General features: G+C 45.3%; 1 protein-coding gene across 3 annotated transcripts in view; it reads right to left on the bottom strand.

Moving 5' to 3' along the window:
- uvssa (UV-stimulated scaffold protein A) overlaps positions 1-4,599 on the bottom strand; it is a 103,927-nt gene extending 99,328 nt beyond the window's left edge. Inside the window, exons 1-2 of one of the 3 annotated variants that reach the window (XM_060828611.1) lie at positions 4,356-4,599; positions 728-839 (exon numbers count right to left, since the gene is read on the bottom strand). In XM_060828611.1, the coding sequence (XP_060684594.1) occupies positions 728-837 (110 nt within the window). In that variant the 5' untranslated portion in view covers positions 838-839; positions 4,356-4,599. The other 2 variants (XM_060828621.1, XM_060828602.1) reach the window with 2 other exon arrangements.
- Positions 4,600-17,202: the final 12,603 nt, after the last annotated feature.

The following is a 17,202-nucleotide window of genomic DNA, read 5'->3' as shown; positions in this document are numbered from 1 at the left end:
TTATGGAGACCCTGGCTTGTGACCAATAAAAATGGAGAAGACTCATTTAGGAAGGCATCAAACACAGAATTCATCAGGAAAATGCTGAGGATAGGTGAGGTTTCAGAGGGACCAGACAAAACTCCAATCTACCTACTTGATCCTTCAAGCATCATCTGGCACACGTGTAGCAAAGCCTGCAGACTGTGCATTGGGCTTATCAGCTGTTTCAGAAACCATTGAGGAAGAGTGGAAATGAGTTATTCTTGATCCCAAGGAACTGTCTAAGTCATGCTTTGTTTGCTTAGTTTGTCTCTCGAAAGGTCGTGTGGGGGCACAGCATGCTGGCTCAGTGGTTAACACTGCTGCCTCACAACATCAGGGACCCGAATTAAATTCCACCCTTGTGCGACTGTCTGTGCAGAGTATGCACATTCTTCCCTTGTTTGTGAGAGTTTCCTCCAGTACTCTAGTTTCCGAGTCCGAAAACGTACAGATTAGATGGACAGGTCATGTTAAACGGCCCATAGTATCCTAAAAAGTGTACGTTAGGTGGATTAGCCATGGGAAATGCAGGGTTACAGGAATCAGGTAGGGGGCTGAGTATTGGGCCAAATGACCTGTTTCCATACTGTAGGGATTCTACAGATTCAGAAATTCAATGAAAGAAAGCACTGACATCCGCTATTCTGACACAATAAGCCATGGTGGTCTCATTCAACATACATGCAATTCAACAACTCCATACTTGCAGATTTTCTTTAGCTCCTTCATCTTGTCTGGGTTTAACACTTGTTGTCCAGATGTGGTGAGATCCTCAACCAGCTGAGAGAGTTTCTCATGCTGTTGAACTTCCATTTCTGTAATGAAATAAAACACAATAAATCTATAACATAAAATTCTCAATTCATTCACTCCCAAAATTGCCTTCAGGAACTGTTATTGTGCTTTAGCAACATGCATTGCGAACATTATATTGCTCAATGCCAATAGCTTCAATCAAGTCTTCCAAAATAATCATGAACCACGTATGCAGATTGCACAGGTGTCATGTGAAAGCTAAGTGATATCTAATGGATTAGGAGGGGGAAACATCACCAGAGAATGATTGATTTGGGCCAGGCTCCACTTTAAGGTTCTGAACCATAATCTGAAATCAAAAAAGATCTTTGGCCTATCAAACTGCCAAATGCAGAGTTAATGTACAAAGTCTTTCTATCACCAACAATGCTCAAACTAGGAGCATCAAATATTCATTGGTTGTCTAAATAGACAGAGTTGCCAAAGCACTCAAGAAGCCCAGTACAGATAGTCACTAACACATTCAATAGAGTTTAAGAGAAACTCTTTACAATTATAAAGGTTGTGGAACTTGCTGGCACATGGAACATTGCTTGGATGGAATTATTGAAAACAAATTAAGTAGATAAGTGAGAAAGGAATACTAGGCTGGTGGGAGGAGATAAATAAAGATGGAAGAGTCTCATGGTCCACAAACATCAGTGTAGATCTAGCCAACTTCTATGCTGAAATAGTGTTACAAAGTGAGGCATAGCAGTTGACTACTGCATGCAAAATCCATTTCTGCCCCTATCAACACATTATGACTGTTGCACACTCAATCTGCAGGATAAATCACAGTAAATAATCAAACTTATTTGGACAAAATCTTCCTTCTATGTGACTTTTAACACCAAGAAGGTTCAAAAGCAACAATGTCATGAGAAGACCATCACCTCCAAGTTTCCCATTAAATCTCACACCATCATGACTTGGACATAGAGAGACATTATTGAATTGAATATCCTTCATTGTCACTTATACTCCAGTACAGGAGTACAGTGAAAAGTTTTAACAATGGCTGCCGTCAATGCCATCGTCTCATGTACAAGTGCCTACGAGTTTTACAGCACAGAAAGATGGCCTTCAGCCAATCATACCTATGTCGGTTCTTGGGCACTGACCTACTGAGTTGGGTTGGTTTGTGATGCAGAGTGATGCGAACAGTATGGGTTCAATTTGTGTACCAGCTGAGGTTACCATGAAGTTTCCTCCTTCTCAACCTGTCTCCTGACCCGAGACATGGTGGTCACCAGGTTAAACCACCACCAGTCACCCTGCTACCACATCACTCTGTCCCTCTCCCCACCCACCCTGCACCCTTTTATCTGCAGCTCCCCTTACACCTTGCCCCAGTCCTGAAGTGTCACACCTGAAACATTGACTTTTACACCTCATGCTGCGTGGCTCACTGTGTTCTTCCAGCCTCTTGCTTATCGCTCTCTGTCGAACATTTGACTTGTAGGCTTACAGGCTAAGGTACTTCAAGTAACCATCTAAATACCTCTTAAATTACCTGTTGCAGATGGTTCCTACCTCCAGAAGCAGTACCTATACTGTGTCACCACTGAAGAATTTTGAAATACTCTGTGCCCCCAAAACTCATCGATCACCAGTTCCAGTGTGCCACAGTGAGAAACTACAAAGGCTTCCTCTGAAGACAGACACAGGATACGAGCTTCGCCATCTAATACTTCATCAGAGCAGAGACCATGCCACGTTTTTTGCAGCCTTCAATATTTCATCGACGATGATGAGCATCGCGTCAAGATCATCCCTACTACTCCACTTCTTACCTTCAAACAACCGTCAAACCTTAAACAGACATTTGTTCACAGCAAAGCATTGTCTTCAGGACAATGTGGACCACAACATCAAACAACTCTGCCATGGAAACCACTAAGACATGTCAGATCATTGACATGGATATGACCATCACACGTGGGAATACACATACACAGCAGATATTCATGTGACTTGACCAATGTCATCTATCTCATGCCACGCAGGCAAGGAATGATGCCCAAAGGCAAGGTATAATGGTGAGACCACGCAGATACTACGACAATGGATGAATGGACACCGCGCAACAATCTCCAGACAGGAATGCTCCCCTCCAGTTGGGGAACACTTAAGTGGTCAAGGACATTCAACCTCCAATCAAGGCAGGCTTCGAGATACACAAGAACACAATCACTGAGCAGAAGCCGATAGGTAAGTTTCATGCCCATGAAGACGTCCTCAACGGTGATCTTCGGTTCATGTCAAGCTACATCGTCCCACCACGCTGTTCTATATCTGTTAAACCTTCCTTACTGTCCTGTTTTGACACCATCACCTTGATAAGTTATGATCTCTCTAGCTTAGTTTGTACACTTTGGATTACTTATTATTTTCATTCGACCATCAACATGCCATTCATATCTATCATGTTATTCCAGTCTTCACCACCTCATTTTAAAATTTTTTTGTAATTATCTCTCTGCCTCATTTAATCAGATCATAAGACATCTCCTTGCTTCTTATTCGGCTTTTGATACTTTACTCACACTGTCTTAACACTCGGTCATCTGCAGAAAATTATTATTCAACAATCCACACGGACCGTTTTTATGATTTCTTGCTCTCCCTGCCTGTGATCTCTCTGCCTATAAATTCTGTATGCTCTTCTTTCTCTCTACACCCGGGTAAAAACATTGACTGCAGATGCTGGAAACCAGAGTCTAGATTATAGTGGTGCTGGAAAAGCACAGCAGTTCGGCAGCATCTGAGGAGCAGTAAAATCGACGTTTCTTTCAGCAGAGAGACTGAAGGAGCAGCGCCCCAAAAGCTTGTGACTTCAAATAAACCTGTTGGACTCTAACCTAGTGTCGTGTGACTTCTGACTTTGTCCAGCCAGTAAAACACCAGCACCTCCACATCCTCTAAAACTGTTTTGCACACTCCTTTAAGATGATCTTCAAAAACCTACCTTTTTGAATAAGCTTTAGCCTCTTATCCTATCAGCTCCTTTGGTTCTTCAGTTTCTCCCTTGATGTGAATTCCCTGAAGTTGTTCATGAAATATAGCCACGCATACCTTCACTTTTGGAGCATGCGGGCGATTCGTTTAAATACACAGATCTTTTAAGCAATTTGAGCTCAGTAATTTTAAAAGAGAGGACTTGTGCGGGATAACTTTCGGGATGCTCCGTGTCCAGACAACTGAGGATACGACTCGGGACATTGTTGTATTAAAGGCGCTACAGAAATACAGTCTGAAATTTCAGGAAGTATACCAAAGTGAGCGCTCTCTCTCAATAGAGGGATCCAACATTAACAGGAATGACTTTTTTGAAAAACACTACCCTCCCCAAGATAAATAAGTTAGTGCTGCAGCTTAGTGAACTCCGGAAATACGGACTCACTCACAACCGACCAGCAACTGACCACAGCCGACGCTCGCCGTTGCCGTTGCCGTCACAACCACTTCCGGTCTGGTGATGCTAACTGACAGCACGATTGACCAATCACGAACGAGTGTTTCACACTACCCACCAATCGAAATGGGGCGGCAGGAGAGACTTCCGGTCCAGGTGTTTTGAAGGTCTGGAAGTTTCCAGCGACCCCCCCTCTCCCCTCAGCCACGGTTTCAGATCCCGTCAGTTCTGCCACCCGCCGGCTGACGAGCTTCGCGGTAATAAATGAGACTTCCGGCGAGATTTGGCTTAAATTTACAAGTCCTGCAGCACTTGAAAACGGAGTAAGTCATGCTGCTGCCGCGGATGAAGCTTATTGACGATCCGCCATTTTAAATAAGGGAGGAGGCGGAGCTCTTCTGTTTACGGTCTGTGTGGATAAAGTCAGGACTGCAGATGCTGCAGGGTCAGAGTCGATAAAGGTGTGGCACTGGAACAGCACAGCAGGCAAGGCAGCATTCCGGGAGCAGGAGAGTCGACGTTTCAGGAATGAAGGGCTTATGCGCGAAACTGCCTGCCCTGTTGTGCTGTTCCAGCGCCACACCTTTAACGATTCTTGAACAGCCTGTAACTTGTGAAGTGCCACTTGCTTGTTCAGCTTCTAAATCATACGTTTCTCATCCATCTGGCACCTGCACCCGGGCAAAAATATTCAGTCAAAACATAATGTAGGAGCTAATTACTGCAAATGCTGGAATCTGTTGAAGACAGACAACCGTGTGATTTCCTGTTTTCAACTAATACGTTTTGTTTAGAGTCATAGAGATGTACAGCACGGAGAACAGACCCTTCGATCCAACCCGTCCATGCCAACCAAATATCCCTACCCAATTAGTCCCACCAGCCAGCACCTGGCCCAAATCCCTCCAAATCCTTCCAATTCATATACCCATCCAGATGCCTTTTAACAGATGTAGTTGTACCAGCCTCCACCACTTTCTCTGGCAGCTCATTTGACACAAGTACTTAAACAGACATCACGTTTCTAAATGAGGCAGTGCTGAAGTGTGGCAGAGTCAGTACCAACAGAGTGCTGCACTGTGAGCGGCTCAACATTAGGGGAGCCCAGCTCCCTCTCAGCATAATTATTGTGGGAGTACCACCTCTGACATTTCTTAGACTTAGACTTAGACTTACAGTGTGGAAACAGGCCCTTCGGCCCAACAAGTCCACACTGACCCGCCGAAGCGCAACCCACCCATACATTTACCCCTTACCTAACACTACGGGCAATTTAGCTTGTCCAATTCACCTGACCCGCACATCTTTGGACTGTGGGAGGAAACCGGAGCACCCGGAGGAAACCCATGCAGACACGGGGAGAATGTGCAAACTCCACAGAGTCAGTCGCCTGAGTCGGGAATTGAACCCGGGTCTACAGGCGCTGTGAGGCAGCAGTGCTAACCACTGTGCCACCGTGCCGCCCACAACGCTGAGTCAGCCTCTCCCTATAGATCAAACCTTCTCAATCTTTCCTGGACCCTTTCAAATTTCATAACACCCTTCCTGTAGGAAGGAGACTGAAATTGCACACATTATTCCAAAAATGGCCTAACCAATGTCCTGTACAGCCACAACTTGACCTCCCAACTCCTATACTCAATGCTCTGACCAATAAAGGCAAGCATGCAAAAAACTGAGACAATCCTGCACTGTAATGAGGAAATACTCCATTGTCGGAGGATAAGCACTAAGGGACTGTCAGGGGGCCAATATTAAGCGATATGCAACACTGTCAGAGGGTCAATATTAAGGGTATAGTACACTGTCAGAAGGTCAGAAATGAGGGAAAGTTGAACAATCACAGTCAGTGCTGCACTGTTTGAGACTGAGTACTGTGGGAGTACTGCACTTTCAGAGGGCTAATATTAAGGTACTGCTGCACTATCAGAGGGTCAGCACTGACAGAGTTTTGCCCTTTCGAAGCACAAATATTAAGGGAGTGCTGCACTGTCAGAGAGTCATGATGTTGAGGTGCTGGACTTGGGGTACACTTCAGTGGTCAAGGACATCCAGCCTCCGATTTTCATGTAATCGTCCTTCAAGGCAACATTCAAGATACACATAGCAGAATCACCAAACAGAAACTGATAGCCAAGTTCCATAACCATGAAGACAGCCTCAACCATGATCTTGGTTTCATGTCGTGCTACATGTAATCCCACCATATTGTTTTGTAAAATCTTCCTTACTGTCCTGTTTTGACACTGTCGCCTTAATAACTTATGATCCCTCTACCTTAATTAGTTTGCATAGTTTTGGATTACTTGTTATGTTGTTTAGACCCTTGGCTTGCAGATGTTATATCAATCATGTTATTCTAACCCTTTGGTTTGTCTGTAGCGCCACCTTATTTTTATTTTTTTGAAATTATTTCTCTGCCTCTTTAATCAGATTATAGGTCATTCTTTCACTTGCTATTTAGTCATTGACACTCCACTCACCATCTCACTTTTGATCACCTACGTAGACTATCAACACTCCACTCACACCATCTGTGTGATCTTTTGATCATCCTGCCTATAAATTCTCTGTTTGTGTGTGTTTCTTCACTTCACATGATGAAGGAGCAGTGCTCTAAAAGTTTACAATTTCAAATAAACCTGTTGAACTATAACCTGGTGTTGTGTAACTTCTGACCTTGTCAGAGTCAATACTGAGGATGTGCTACAGTGTCAGATTGTCAATCATGAGAGAGAGCTGCATTGTCATACTGTCATTACTGAGGGAATGCCACACTTTCAGAGGGACAATACTAAGGGTGTGCTACACTGTCAGAGGGTTGATGATAAGTGAGTGCTACCCTGAGAGAGAGAGAGAGAGAGAGAGAGAGAGACGAATGTCGGGGGTGTCAATATTAAGGCAGTGCTCCACCGTCAGAGGATCAATAGGCAGGGAGCACAGCTCTGTCAGAAGGTCAGGACTGAGGGACTGCTGCACTGGCAGAGGGTCAATCGTGTAGGAATACTGCACTGTCAGTGGGTCAGCACTGAGGGAGTTTTGCATTGTTGAAGGGTCAGTACTGAAGGAGTGCTGCACTGAGGAGGTGGAGCACATACAGAATTGCTACTGAGGGAGAGCCTGCCTGTTTCAAGAGGGCCAACATCATCCCTGTGCCCAAAAAGGCTCATGCAGCATGTATGAATGACTACCACCCAGTGGCCCTACCCTCAGTGGTCATGAAGTGCTTTGAAAGGCTGGTCATGACATTATTAACTCCAGCCTCCCCACTACTCTTGACCCACTCCAATTTGCCTATCGGACCAACAGATCCACATCAGATGCTGTATCACTTGCCCTTCATTCTTCCCTAGAACATCTTGACACCAAGAACAGCTAGGTAAGAATCCTACTCATTGACTACAGTTCAGCTTTCAACAATATTATCCCCTGGAGACTGATTACTAAACTTAGTGACCTTGGACTAAGCCTCACTCTCTGCAACCCACAGGCCACAATCAGTGAAGATTGGGGACAATATTTCACCCTCACTAACACTCAACACTGGAGCCCCCCCCAAGGGTGTGTACTCAACCCCCTACTGTACTTACTGTATACCCATGACTGCATCGCCAAATACTAGACTAATGCCATTTACAAGTTCGCTGATGACGCCATCATAGTCGATCGAATCTCAGATGCCGATGAAACAGACTGCAGACGGGAGGTGGAAGACCTGGAAAAATGGTGCACTAAGAACAACCTAGCTCTCAATGCCGGCAAAACCAAGGAACTCATTATTGTTTTGGGGGGATGTTACTCATGCTTCCCCTACACATTAATAGCACAAAGGTGGAACGAGTAGAGAGTGTCAAGCTCCTGGGAGTGGTCATCCACAACAAGCTTTCTTGGACTCTTCATGTGGACACATTGGTTACAAAAGCCAAACAACATCCCTTCTTCCTCAGGCAGCTGGGGAAATTTGGCATGACGACGAGTACCCTTGCCAACTCTTATAGGAGCGCCATCGAGAGCATTCTGTCTGGATGTATTACTACCTGGTATGGCAACTGCACCATTCAAGATCGGAGTAGGTTACAGAGAGTGGTGAACTCAGCCCAGACAATCACAAAGGCCAACCTCCCATCTATAGAATCCATCTACCAGGCCTGCTGTCAAGGAAAGGCTACCAGCATTCTCAAAGATCCATCCCATCCTGGCAATCCTTTTCTACAACCTCTACCATCAGGGAGAAGGTACAGAAGCCTGAGCACACGCACCAGCCAGTATCGAAATTGTTTCTACCTTAATGTTGTTAGAATACTGAATGGACTCACAAACACGTAACATTCGTCTGCACCTGTGATTTTGTTTTTGCTGCTGTTTACTTATTATTTACTTAGCCAAGCTACTTAACTATGTAATAGAGTCATAGAGATGTACAGCATGGAACCAGACCCTTCGGTCCAACCCATCCATGCCGACCAGATATCCCAACCCAATCTAGTCCCACCTGCCCGCACCCGGCCCATATCCCTCCAAACCCTTCCTATTCATATACCCATCCAAATGCCTTTTAAATGTTGTAATTGTACCAGCTTCCACCACTTCCTCTGGCAGCTCATTCCATACACATACCACCCTCTGTGTGAAAAAGTTACCCCGTAGGTCTCTTTTATATCTTTCCCCTCTCACCCTAAACCTATGCCCTCTAGTTCTGGACTCCCTGACCCCAGGGAAAAGACTTTGCGTATTTACCCTATCCATGCCCATCATAATTTTGTAAACCTCTATCAGGTCACCCCTCAGCCTCTGACACTCCAGGGAAAACAGTCCTAGCCTGTTCAGCATCTCCCTATAGCTCAAATCCTCCAACCCTGGCAACATCCTTGTAAATCCTTTCTGAACCCTTTCAAGTTTCACAACATCTTTCTGATAGGAAGGAGACCAGAACTGCATGCAATATTCCAACAGTGGCCTAACCAATGTCCTGTACAACTGCAACATGACCTCCCAACTCCTGTACTCAATACTCTGACCAATCAAAGAAAGCATACCAAACACCTTTTTCACTATCCTATCTACCTGTGACTCCACTTTCAAGTAGCTATGAAGCTGCACACCAGATCTCCTTGTTCAGCAACACTCCCTAGGACCTTACCATTAAGTGTACAAGTCCTGCAAAGATTTGCTTTCCCAAAATGCAGCACCTCACATTTATCTGAATTAAACTCCATCTGCCACTTCTCACCCCATTGGCCCATCTGGTCAAGATCCTGTGGTAATCTGAGGTAACCCTGTTCGCTGTCCACTAACCTCCATCTGCAAACTTACTAACTGTACCTCTTATGCTCGCATCCACATCATTTATGTAAATGACAAAAAGTAGTGGACCCAGCACCGATCCTTGTGGCACTCCACTAGTCACAGGCCTCCAGTCTGAAAAACAACCCTCCACTACCACCCTCTGTCTTCGACCTTTGAGCCCGTTCTATATCCAAATAGCTAGTTCTCCCTGTATTCCATGACATCTAACCTTGCTATAGAGTAAAAAGTGAGGTCTGCAGATGCTGGAGATCAGAGCTGAAAATGTGTTGCTGGTTAAAGTACAGCAGGTTAGGCAGCATCCAAGGAACAGGAAATTCGACGTTTCGGGCCAGAGCCCTTCATCAGGAATGAGGAGAGTGTGCCAGGCAGGCTAAGATAAAAGATAGGGAGGAGGGACTTGGGGGAGGGGCCATGGAGATGTGATAGGTGGAAGGAGGTCAAGGTGAGGGTGATAGGCCGGGGTGGGGTGGGGTGGGGGCGGAGAGGTCAGGAAGAAGATTGCAGGTTAGGAGGGCGGTGCTGAGTTTGAGGGAATCGACTGAGACAAGGTGGGGGGAGGGGAAACGAGGAAACTGGAGAAATCTGAGTTCATCCCTTGTGGTTGGAGGGTTCCCAGGCGGAAGATGAGGCGCTCTTCCTCCAACCGTCGTGTTGTTATGTTCTGGCGATGGAGGAGTCCAAGGACCTGCATGTCCTCGTTGGAGTGGGAGGGAGAGTTAAAGTGTTGAGCCACGGGGTGGTTGGGTTGGTTGGTCCGGGCGTCCCAGAGGTGTTCCCTGAAGCGTTCCGCAAGTAGGCGGCCCGTCTCCCCAATATAGAGGAGGCCACATCGGGTGCAGCGGATGCAATAGATGATATGTGTGGAGGTGCAGGTGAATTTGTGGCGGATATGGAAGGATCCCTTGGGGCCTTGGAGAGAAGTAAGAGAGGAGGTGTGGGCGCAAGTTTTGCATTTCCTGCAGTTGCAGGGGAAGGTGCCGGGAGTGGGGGTTGGGTTGGTGGGAGGTGTGGATCTGACGAGGGAGTCGCGAAGAGAGTGGTCTTTGCGGAACACTGATAGGGGAGGGGAGGGAAATATATCCCTGGTAGTGGGGTCCGTTTGGAGGTGGCGGAAATGGCGGCGGATGATACCCTGTATACGGAGGTTGGTGGGGTGGTAGGTGAGAACCAGTGGGGTTCTGTCTTGGTGGCGGTTGGAGGGGCGGGGCTCAAGGGCGGAGGAGTGGGAAGTGGAGGAGATGCAGTGGAGGGCATCGTCGATCACGTCTGGGGGGAATCTGCGGTCCTTGAAGAAGGAGGCATCTAACCTTGCTAATCAGTCTCCCATGGGGAACTTTGTCGAATGCCTTACTGAAGTCCGTATAGATCACACCTACTGCTCTGCCCTCATCAATCCTTTTTGTTACTTCATCAAAAAACTCTTATCAAGTTTGTGAGACATGTTGACTATGCACAAAGCCATGTTGACTATCCCTAATCAGTCCTTACCTTTCAAGATACATATACATCCTGTCCCTCAGGATTCCCTCCAACAACTTGCCCACCACTGACATCAGGCTCACTGGTCTATAGTTCCCTAATTTTTCTTTACTGCCCTTCTTAAACAGTGGCACCACGTTTGCAACCTCCAGTCTTCTGGCACCTCACCTGTGACTATCAATGATACAAGTATCTCAGCAAGAGGCCCAGCAATCACTTCTCATGCTTCCCACAGATTTCTAGTGTACACCTGATCAGTTCCTGGGGATTTATCTGTTTCAAGACATTCAGCACTTCTTCCCTACAGTCTATATCTTCCATATCCTTTTCCACAGTAAATACTGATGCAAAATACACATTTAGTATCTCCATTATTTTCTGCGGCTCCACACAAAGGCCGCCTTGCTGATCTTTGAGGGGCCCTATTCTCTCCCTAGTTACCATTTTGTCCTTAATGTATTTGTAAAAACTCTGGATTCTCCTTAATTCTATTTACCAAAGCTACCTCATGTCCCCTTTGTTACCCTCCTGATTTCTCTCTTAAGTATACTCCTATATCGTTTATACTCTTATAAGGATTCCCTTGATCTATCCTGTCTTTACCTTACATATGCTTCCTTCTTTTTCTTAACCAAACCCTCAATTTCTTTAGTGATCTGCCTGTATTGCTAGCAAGACAAAGCTTTTCACTGTGCCTCAGTACACTAAATTCAATTCAGAAGTCAATTTTTTTGTGTATGTGATGTACCAGGAGAGGTTCAGCGTTGAGGGACTGTTGCACTGTCAGAAGGTTAGTATTGAAGGAGTGGAGCAGTATCATGGGGTAGGCTGTGAGAGAATGCTGTACTTGGGACAGTCACTACTGAGGGAGTGCTGAATTGTTAGAGGGTCAGTAATGAAGAAATGTTGACTGGGGGCTAATATTAAGGGAGTCATAGAGCACAGAAACAGACCCTTCGGTCCAACACATCCAGGCCGACCAGGTATTCTAAATAAACCTAGTTCCATTTACCAGTATCCATCCCATGTCCCTCTTAAACCTTTCCTACCCATATCCCATTCAGATGCCTTTTAAATGCTGTCATTGTTTATGATCATGAGAGGCAATGATCAGGTGAGTAGTCAAGTTTTTTTCTCAAGGTAGAGGAGTTCAAAACTAGAGGGCATAGTTTTGGGGTGAGAGGGGAAAGATTTAAAAGGGACCTGAGAGGCAACGTTTTCACACAGAGGGTGATGCATGTATAGAATAAGCTATCAGAGGAAGTGGAGTCCTCCAGTGTTGGAGGATCAATAGTAGGGGAGACAGTGCAGAACTCCAACAAAATTGACCCTCTGAGAGAGTAGTACATAATATTGGCCCTCTGACACCAGCACACCTGACAGTGCACTACTCTGTCAATACTGATCCTTTGACATTCCCTTAATGTTGACTCTATGAGTGTGAAGTTCTCCCTTAATATTGATCCTCTGACAGGTGTGTTCCCTTAATATTGGCCTCCAACAGGGCAGCCCCTACCCCCCCCCGCTCCCAAATATTGATAATTCAGCACCCCCTTAGGACTGATTCTCCAACAGTGTAGCTCTCCCTCAGTGCTGAGCCTCGAGCAGTGCAGCACTTCCTCAGTATTGACTCTCTGAAAGTATAGCACCTCCTCATTGCTGCCTCTGTCAGTCACCATTCCCACACTCTTATTCCTGAGGGATGTCACATGCTCAGAGGACCAATATAAAAATGATGCTGAGCTGTTTTTTTTATTTTAAAAATATATATAATTCATAAAAACTACACATAGTTTGGTTCTGTATAGCAGCATATAAAACAGTGGTTGGTCCTCACTGCACCTTGGTGGTAGCTGCTTCAGGTTTTAGTTTGTCCCTCAGCACATGGTCCTGGACCTTTGGAATGTGCCAGTCTGCAACACTCACTTGGGGTCAACTTCTTGTTCTGGAAGACCAACAAGCTTTGGGCAGACCAAAGAGTATTTTTCACTGAGTTGATGGTCCTCCAGGCACAGTTGTTGTTTGTCTCAGCGTCCCAGGGAACAGCCCATAGAATATAGAGTCCCACATCATGGTGCTACTCAGGACCTACCTCGACAGAAATCACTGCATCTTTCTCCAGACTTGCTTTGCAAATGCATGGATTATTTTCTAGATGGGGAGCAAATTCAGAAATCTGAAGTGCAAAGGGACTTGGGAGTCCGATTCCAGGTTTCTGTTAAGGTAAACTTGCAGGTTGAGTGGGTATTTAGGAAGGTAAATGCAATGTTGTCATTTATCTTGAGAGGACTAGAATATAAAAGCAGGAATGTACTTCTGAGGCTTTATAAAGCTCTGGTCTGACCACATTTAGAGTATTGTGAACAATTTTGGGTCTCATACCTCAGGAAGGATGTACTGGCCCTGGAATGGGTCCAGAGAAGATTCAGTAGAAAGATCCAAGGAATGAAAGGCTTAACAAATGAGGAACATTTAAGGACTCTGGGATTATACTCAATGAAGTTTAGAAGGATGAGGGGGAATTTGATTGAAACTTACAGAATACTGAACGGCTTGCACAGGTCTGTCACTAGCGGTGTGCCTATGGGATCGATGCTGGGTCCATTGCTTTTCTTCATCTATGTAAATGATCAGCATATGAACATAAGAGATAAAGTTAGTAAATTTGCAGATGACTCTAAAATCGGAGGTGTAGTGGACAGAGAAAAAAGTTACCTCAGAGAACAGCAGGACATTGAGCAGGTGGGAAGATGTTTCCATTGTTAGGAGAGACGACCTGAAGATACAGCCTTAGAGTAAAGGGAAGACCCTTTAGAATGGAGATAAGTAGGAATTTCTTCACCCAGAGAGTAGTGAATCTGTGGAATTGATTGGCACAGAAGGTTGTGGAGGCCAGGTCTTTGAGTGACATTCAAAACAGACAGGTAATTTCTTGATTGCCAAGGGAATCAAAGATTACAGGAAGAAAAACCCATCAGAGACAAACAGGAAGCTGGAAGAACACAGCAAGCCAGGCAGCATCAGGAGGTGGAGAAGTCAATGTTTTGGGTGTAACCCTTCTTCAGGATGAAACATTGAATGATGTGCTACACTGTCAGAGTGTCCGTGACGGAATGCTGCACTGTCGCAAGGTCATCACTGAGGGAATGCTGAATTATCAGAGGGTCAGTAGTAAGGGAAAGCTGCATTGTCAGTGTCATCACTGATGGAATGCCGCATTGTCGGAAAGCCAATATAAAGGGTGTGATACACTGTCAGAGGGCCATTACTGAGGGACTGTTCCATTGTTGGAGGGTCAATAGTGACAGACTGCTGGACTATTACAGAGCCAATATTAATGGAGTGCTGCACTGTTAGAGGATCAGTATTAAGGGTGTGCTACACTGTCAGTCATGAGGAAATGCTGCGTTGTTGCCTCCAACAATGAGAGCACTTGGGTGTATCCTGGTGGCTAGTTTTCTGCCTGTTTGTCCATTATGGTGTTGGAAAAAAACACTACATTGGATAAACAGATGGAAAACTAGCCACCAGGATACATGAACATCAAATAGCCACAAAAATACATGACCCACTCTCAGTAGTATCCTTACATACAGATGAGGAAGGACATCACTTTGACTGGGACAACACATCCGTCCTAGGATAAGCCAGAGACGTGCATGAGAATTCCTAGAAGCATGGCATTCCAACCGGAAATCTATCAACAAACATATTAACTTGGATCCCATTTCACCTCTGAAAAAAAACAGGAAATGACATCACCACAGGAAATGGCATCACCACTGGAAATGACAACATTGACTCAAGGAAACCCACACATAAATAGCGGGTCATGCCAGCAGTGCTTCATCCGGAAGTGCATTGATGATGTTACCTGGTATAGTGACAAAAGTGCTGAAAATGAATCTTCTAGCTCAGTGAGCAAATTTACATCCAGAACCTCAAACTGAGCTATAAATCTTTGAAAAACTGCTAACATGCATTTACTTTCTCCTCGTGTTTCTTTGTTTCTGCTAGCATTTTCACATGTTCCTCAGTACAGGTAATCTGAATTCACTTATTTTTTTGGCGTAACATTTTTACTGGACTTTGAGATCTAGTTTGGATAATTGATATTTGGATAATCGAGGTTCCTCTGTATTGACTCTCTGACAAGTATGCACTCAGTCAGTACTAACCCTGTAATAAAGAGGCAACCCCTCAGAACTGGCCCTCTCAATGCAGCTCTAATTCAGCATTGCCTGTGTAATACTGTGGCACTCCCTCAATTCTGAAACTTTCTGACAATGATACACTCAGTACTGACACTGACAATGAGCAACTCCTGCAAGACTGAAGCTATAAAATTGGGTACTCCCTCAGTTCTGACCCTCTCCCAGTGTTGTAATGCCTCAATGCTGGCCCTGTAATCATGTAGCACTTCCTCACTTTTGGCCCCATTACAATGAGGCACTGCCTCAGAGTTGACAATGACGCACTCCCTCAATTCTGACGCTCTGACATGCTGCAGTAGCTCAGTACTGATCTTCTAATGGTAAAGCACCTCCTCAGAAAGAGGCACTGCCTCAGTACTGACCATCTGACAATGGGGCACTCCTTCAGGACTGATCCTCTTAGGATGATTCACTGCCTCAGAACTGGTCCCTTCCAATTTCTCCACCACACCCAGTACCTTTCCCTGCAATCAGAGGTACACCTGCCCCCACACTTCCCTTCTCACCTCCATCAAGGCCCCAGACAATCCTTCCACATCCGACAGAGATTCACCAGCCTTTCATCCAACCTCATCTATTGCATCCATTGGTCTCAATGTGATTTCTATATTGGGAAGAACAAATGCAGACTCAGGGACTGGTTCATGGAGCATCTGCTCTCTGCACGCATCAACCAACCCAACCTTCTGGTTGCCATCCATTTCAACTCCCTCCTCATACTCCCCTGGCAACATGTCCAACCTTGGCCTCCTCCAATGTCAGCATGAGGCCACACTAAAACTGGAGGACCAACACCTCATATTTCGCTGAAAGAGCTTACAGCCCTATAGCCTCAATATTAACCTCACCTGCTTCAAACTCCTTACATCCCCAGCCTTATCCCATGTCCAGCCCCCTCTTCCTCGCCTCCCTGACCTCATCTAACCAGTCCATCTTCCTACTCATCTATCCATTGCCCCCGTCCCACTGATCAATCACAATAACCTCCTAGCTGCTTCCAACTCTACTAGAAATTTTTTCTTTTAGATTAGATTAGATTACTTACAGTGTGGAAACAGGCCCTTCGGCCCAACAAGTCCACACCGACCCGCCGAAGCGCAACCCACCCATACCCCTACATTTACCCCTTACCGAACACCACGGGCAATTTAGCATAGCCAATTCACCTGACCCGCACATCTTTGGATTGTGAGAGGAAACCGGAGCACCCGAAGGAAACCCACGCAGACACGGGGAGAACATGCAAACTCCACACAGTCGCCTGAGTTTCTAGCTTTTAAATATATTCAAAGAATGTTATAATAATAAGTCACATCAGAAGTAGATCTTACTATCACAACTCTCATACTTATTTGAAAACTCTTTAGAAGTTAACTAACTCCAAATGTAATTTTCTATACCAACTTTTGTAGAATCCTATAAGTGTTGAAAGAGATCATTCGGCCTATTGAGTCTGCACTGACTCTCCAAAGAGCATCCTATCCAGACCCAGCTTCCCCATCCTATAACCCCATATTTACCAATGGTTAATCCACCTAGCCTGCACTTTCCTGGACAGTGGAACAATTTAGCATGGCCAGTTCACCAAAAGTGCACATGTTTGGACCATGAGAGGAGAGCACCTGGCAGATATCAATGCAGATACAGGGAGATTGTGTAAACTCTACACAGACAGTCAGTCAAGGATGAAATCTAACTCGGGTCCGACATTGCAGACCAAATGACTGTAAAACATAGGAGCAGAATTTAGGTCATTCAACCCAGCGAGTCTGCTCCACCATTTAATCATGGCTGATAAGTTTCTCAACCCCATTCTCTCCCTATCTCCCCGTAACCCTTGACCTCCTTCATACTCAAGAACCTATTTATCTCAGTCTTATACATATTCAATGACCTGGCCTCCACCGCTTTCTGTCGCAATGAATTCCATAGATTCACTACTCCCTGACTGAAGAAGTTTCTCCT

Source organism: Hemiscyllium ocellatum, chromosome 1 (assembly GCF_020745735.1).
Source record: "Hemiscyllium ocellatum isolate sHemOce1 chromosome 1, sHemOce1.pat.X.cur, whole genome shotgun sequence".
Taxonomy (NCBI): domain Eukaryota; kingdom Metazoa; phylum Chordata; class Chondrichthyes; order Orectolobiformes; family Hemiscylliidae; genus Hemiscyllium; species Hemiscyllium ocellatum.
This window is presented reverse-complemented; position numbering and strand designations above follow the sequence as displayed.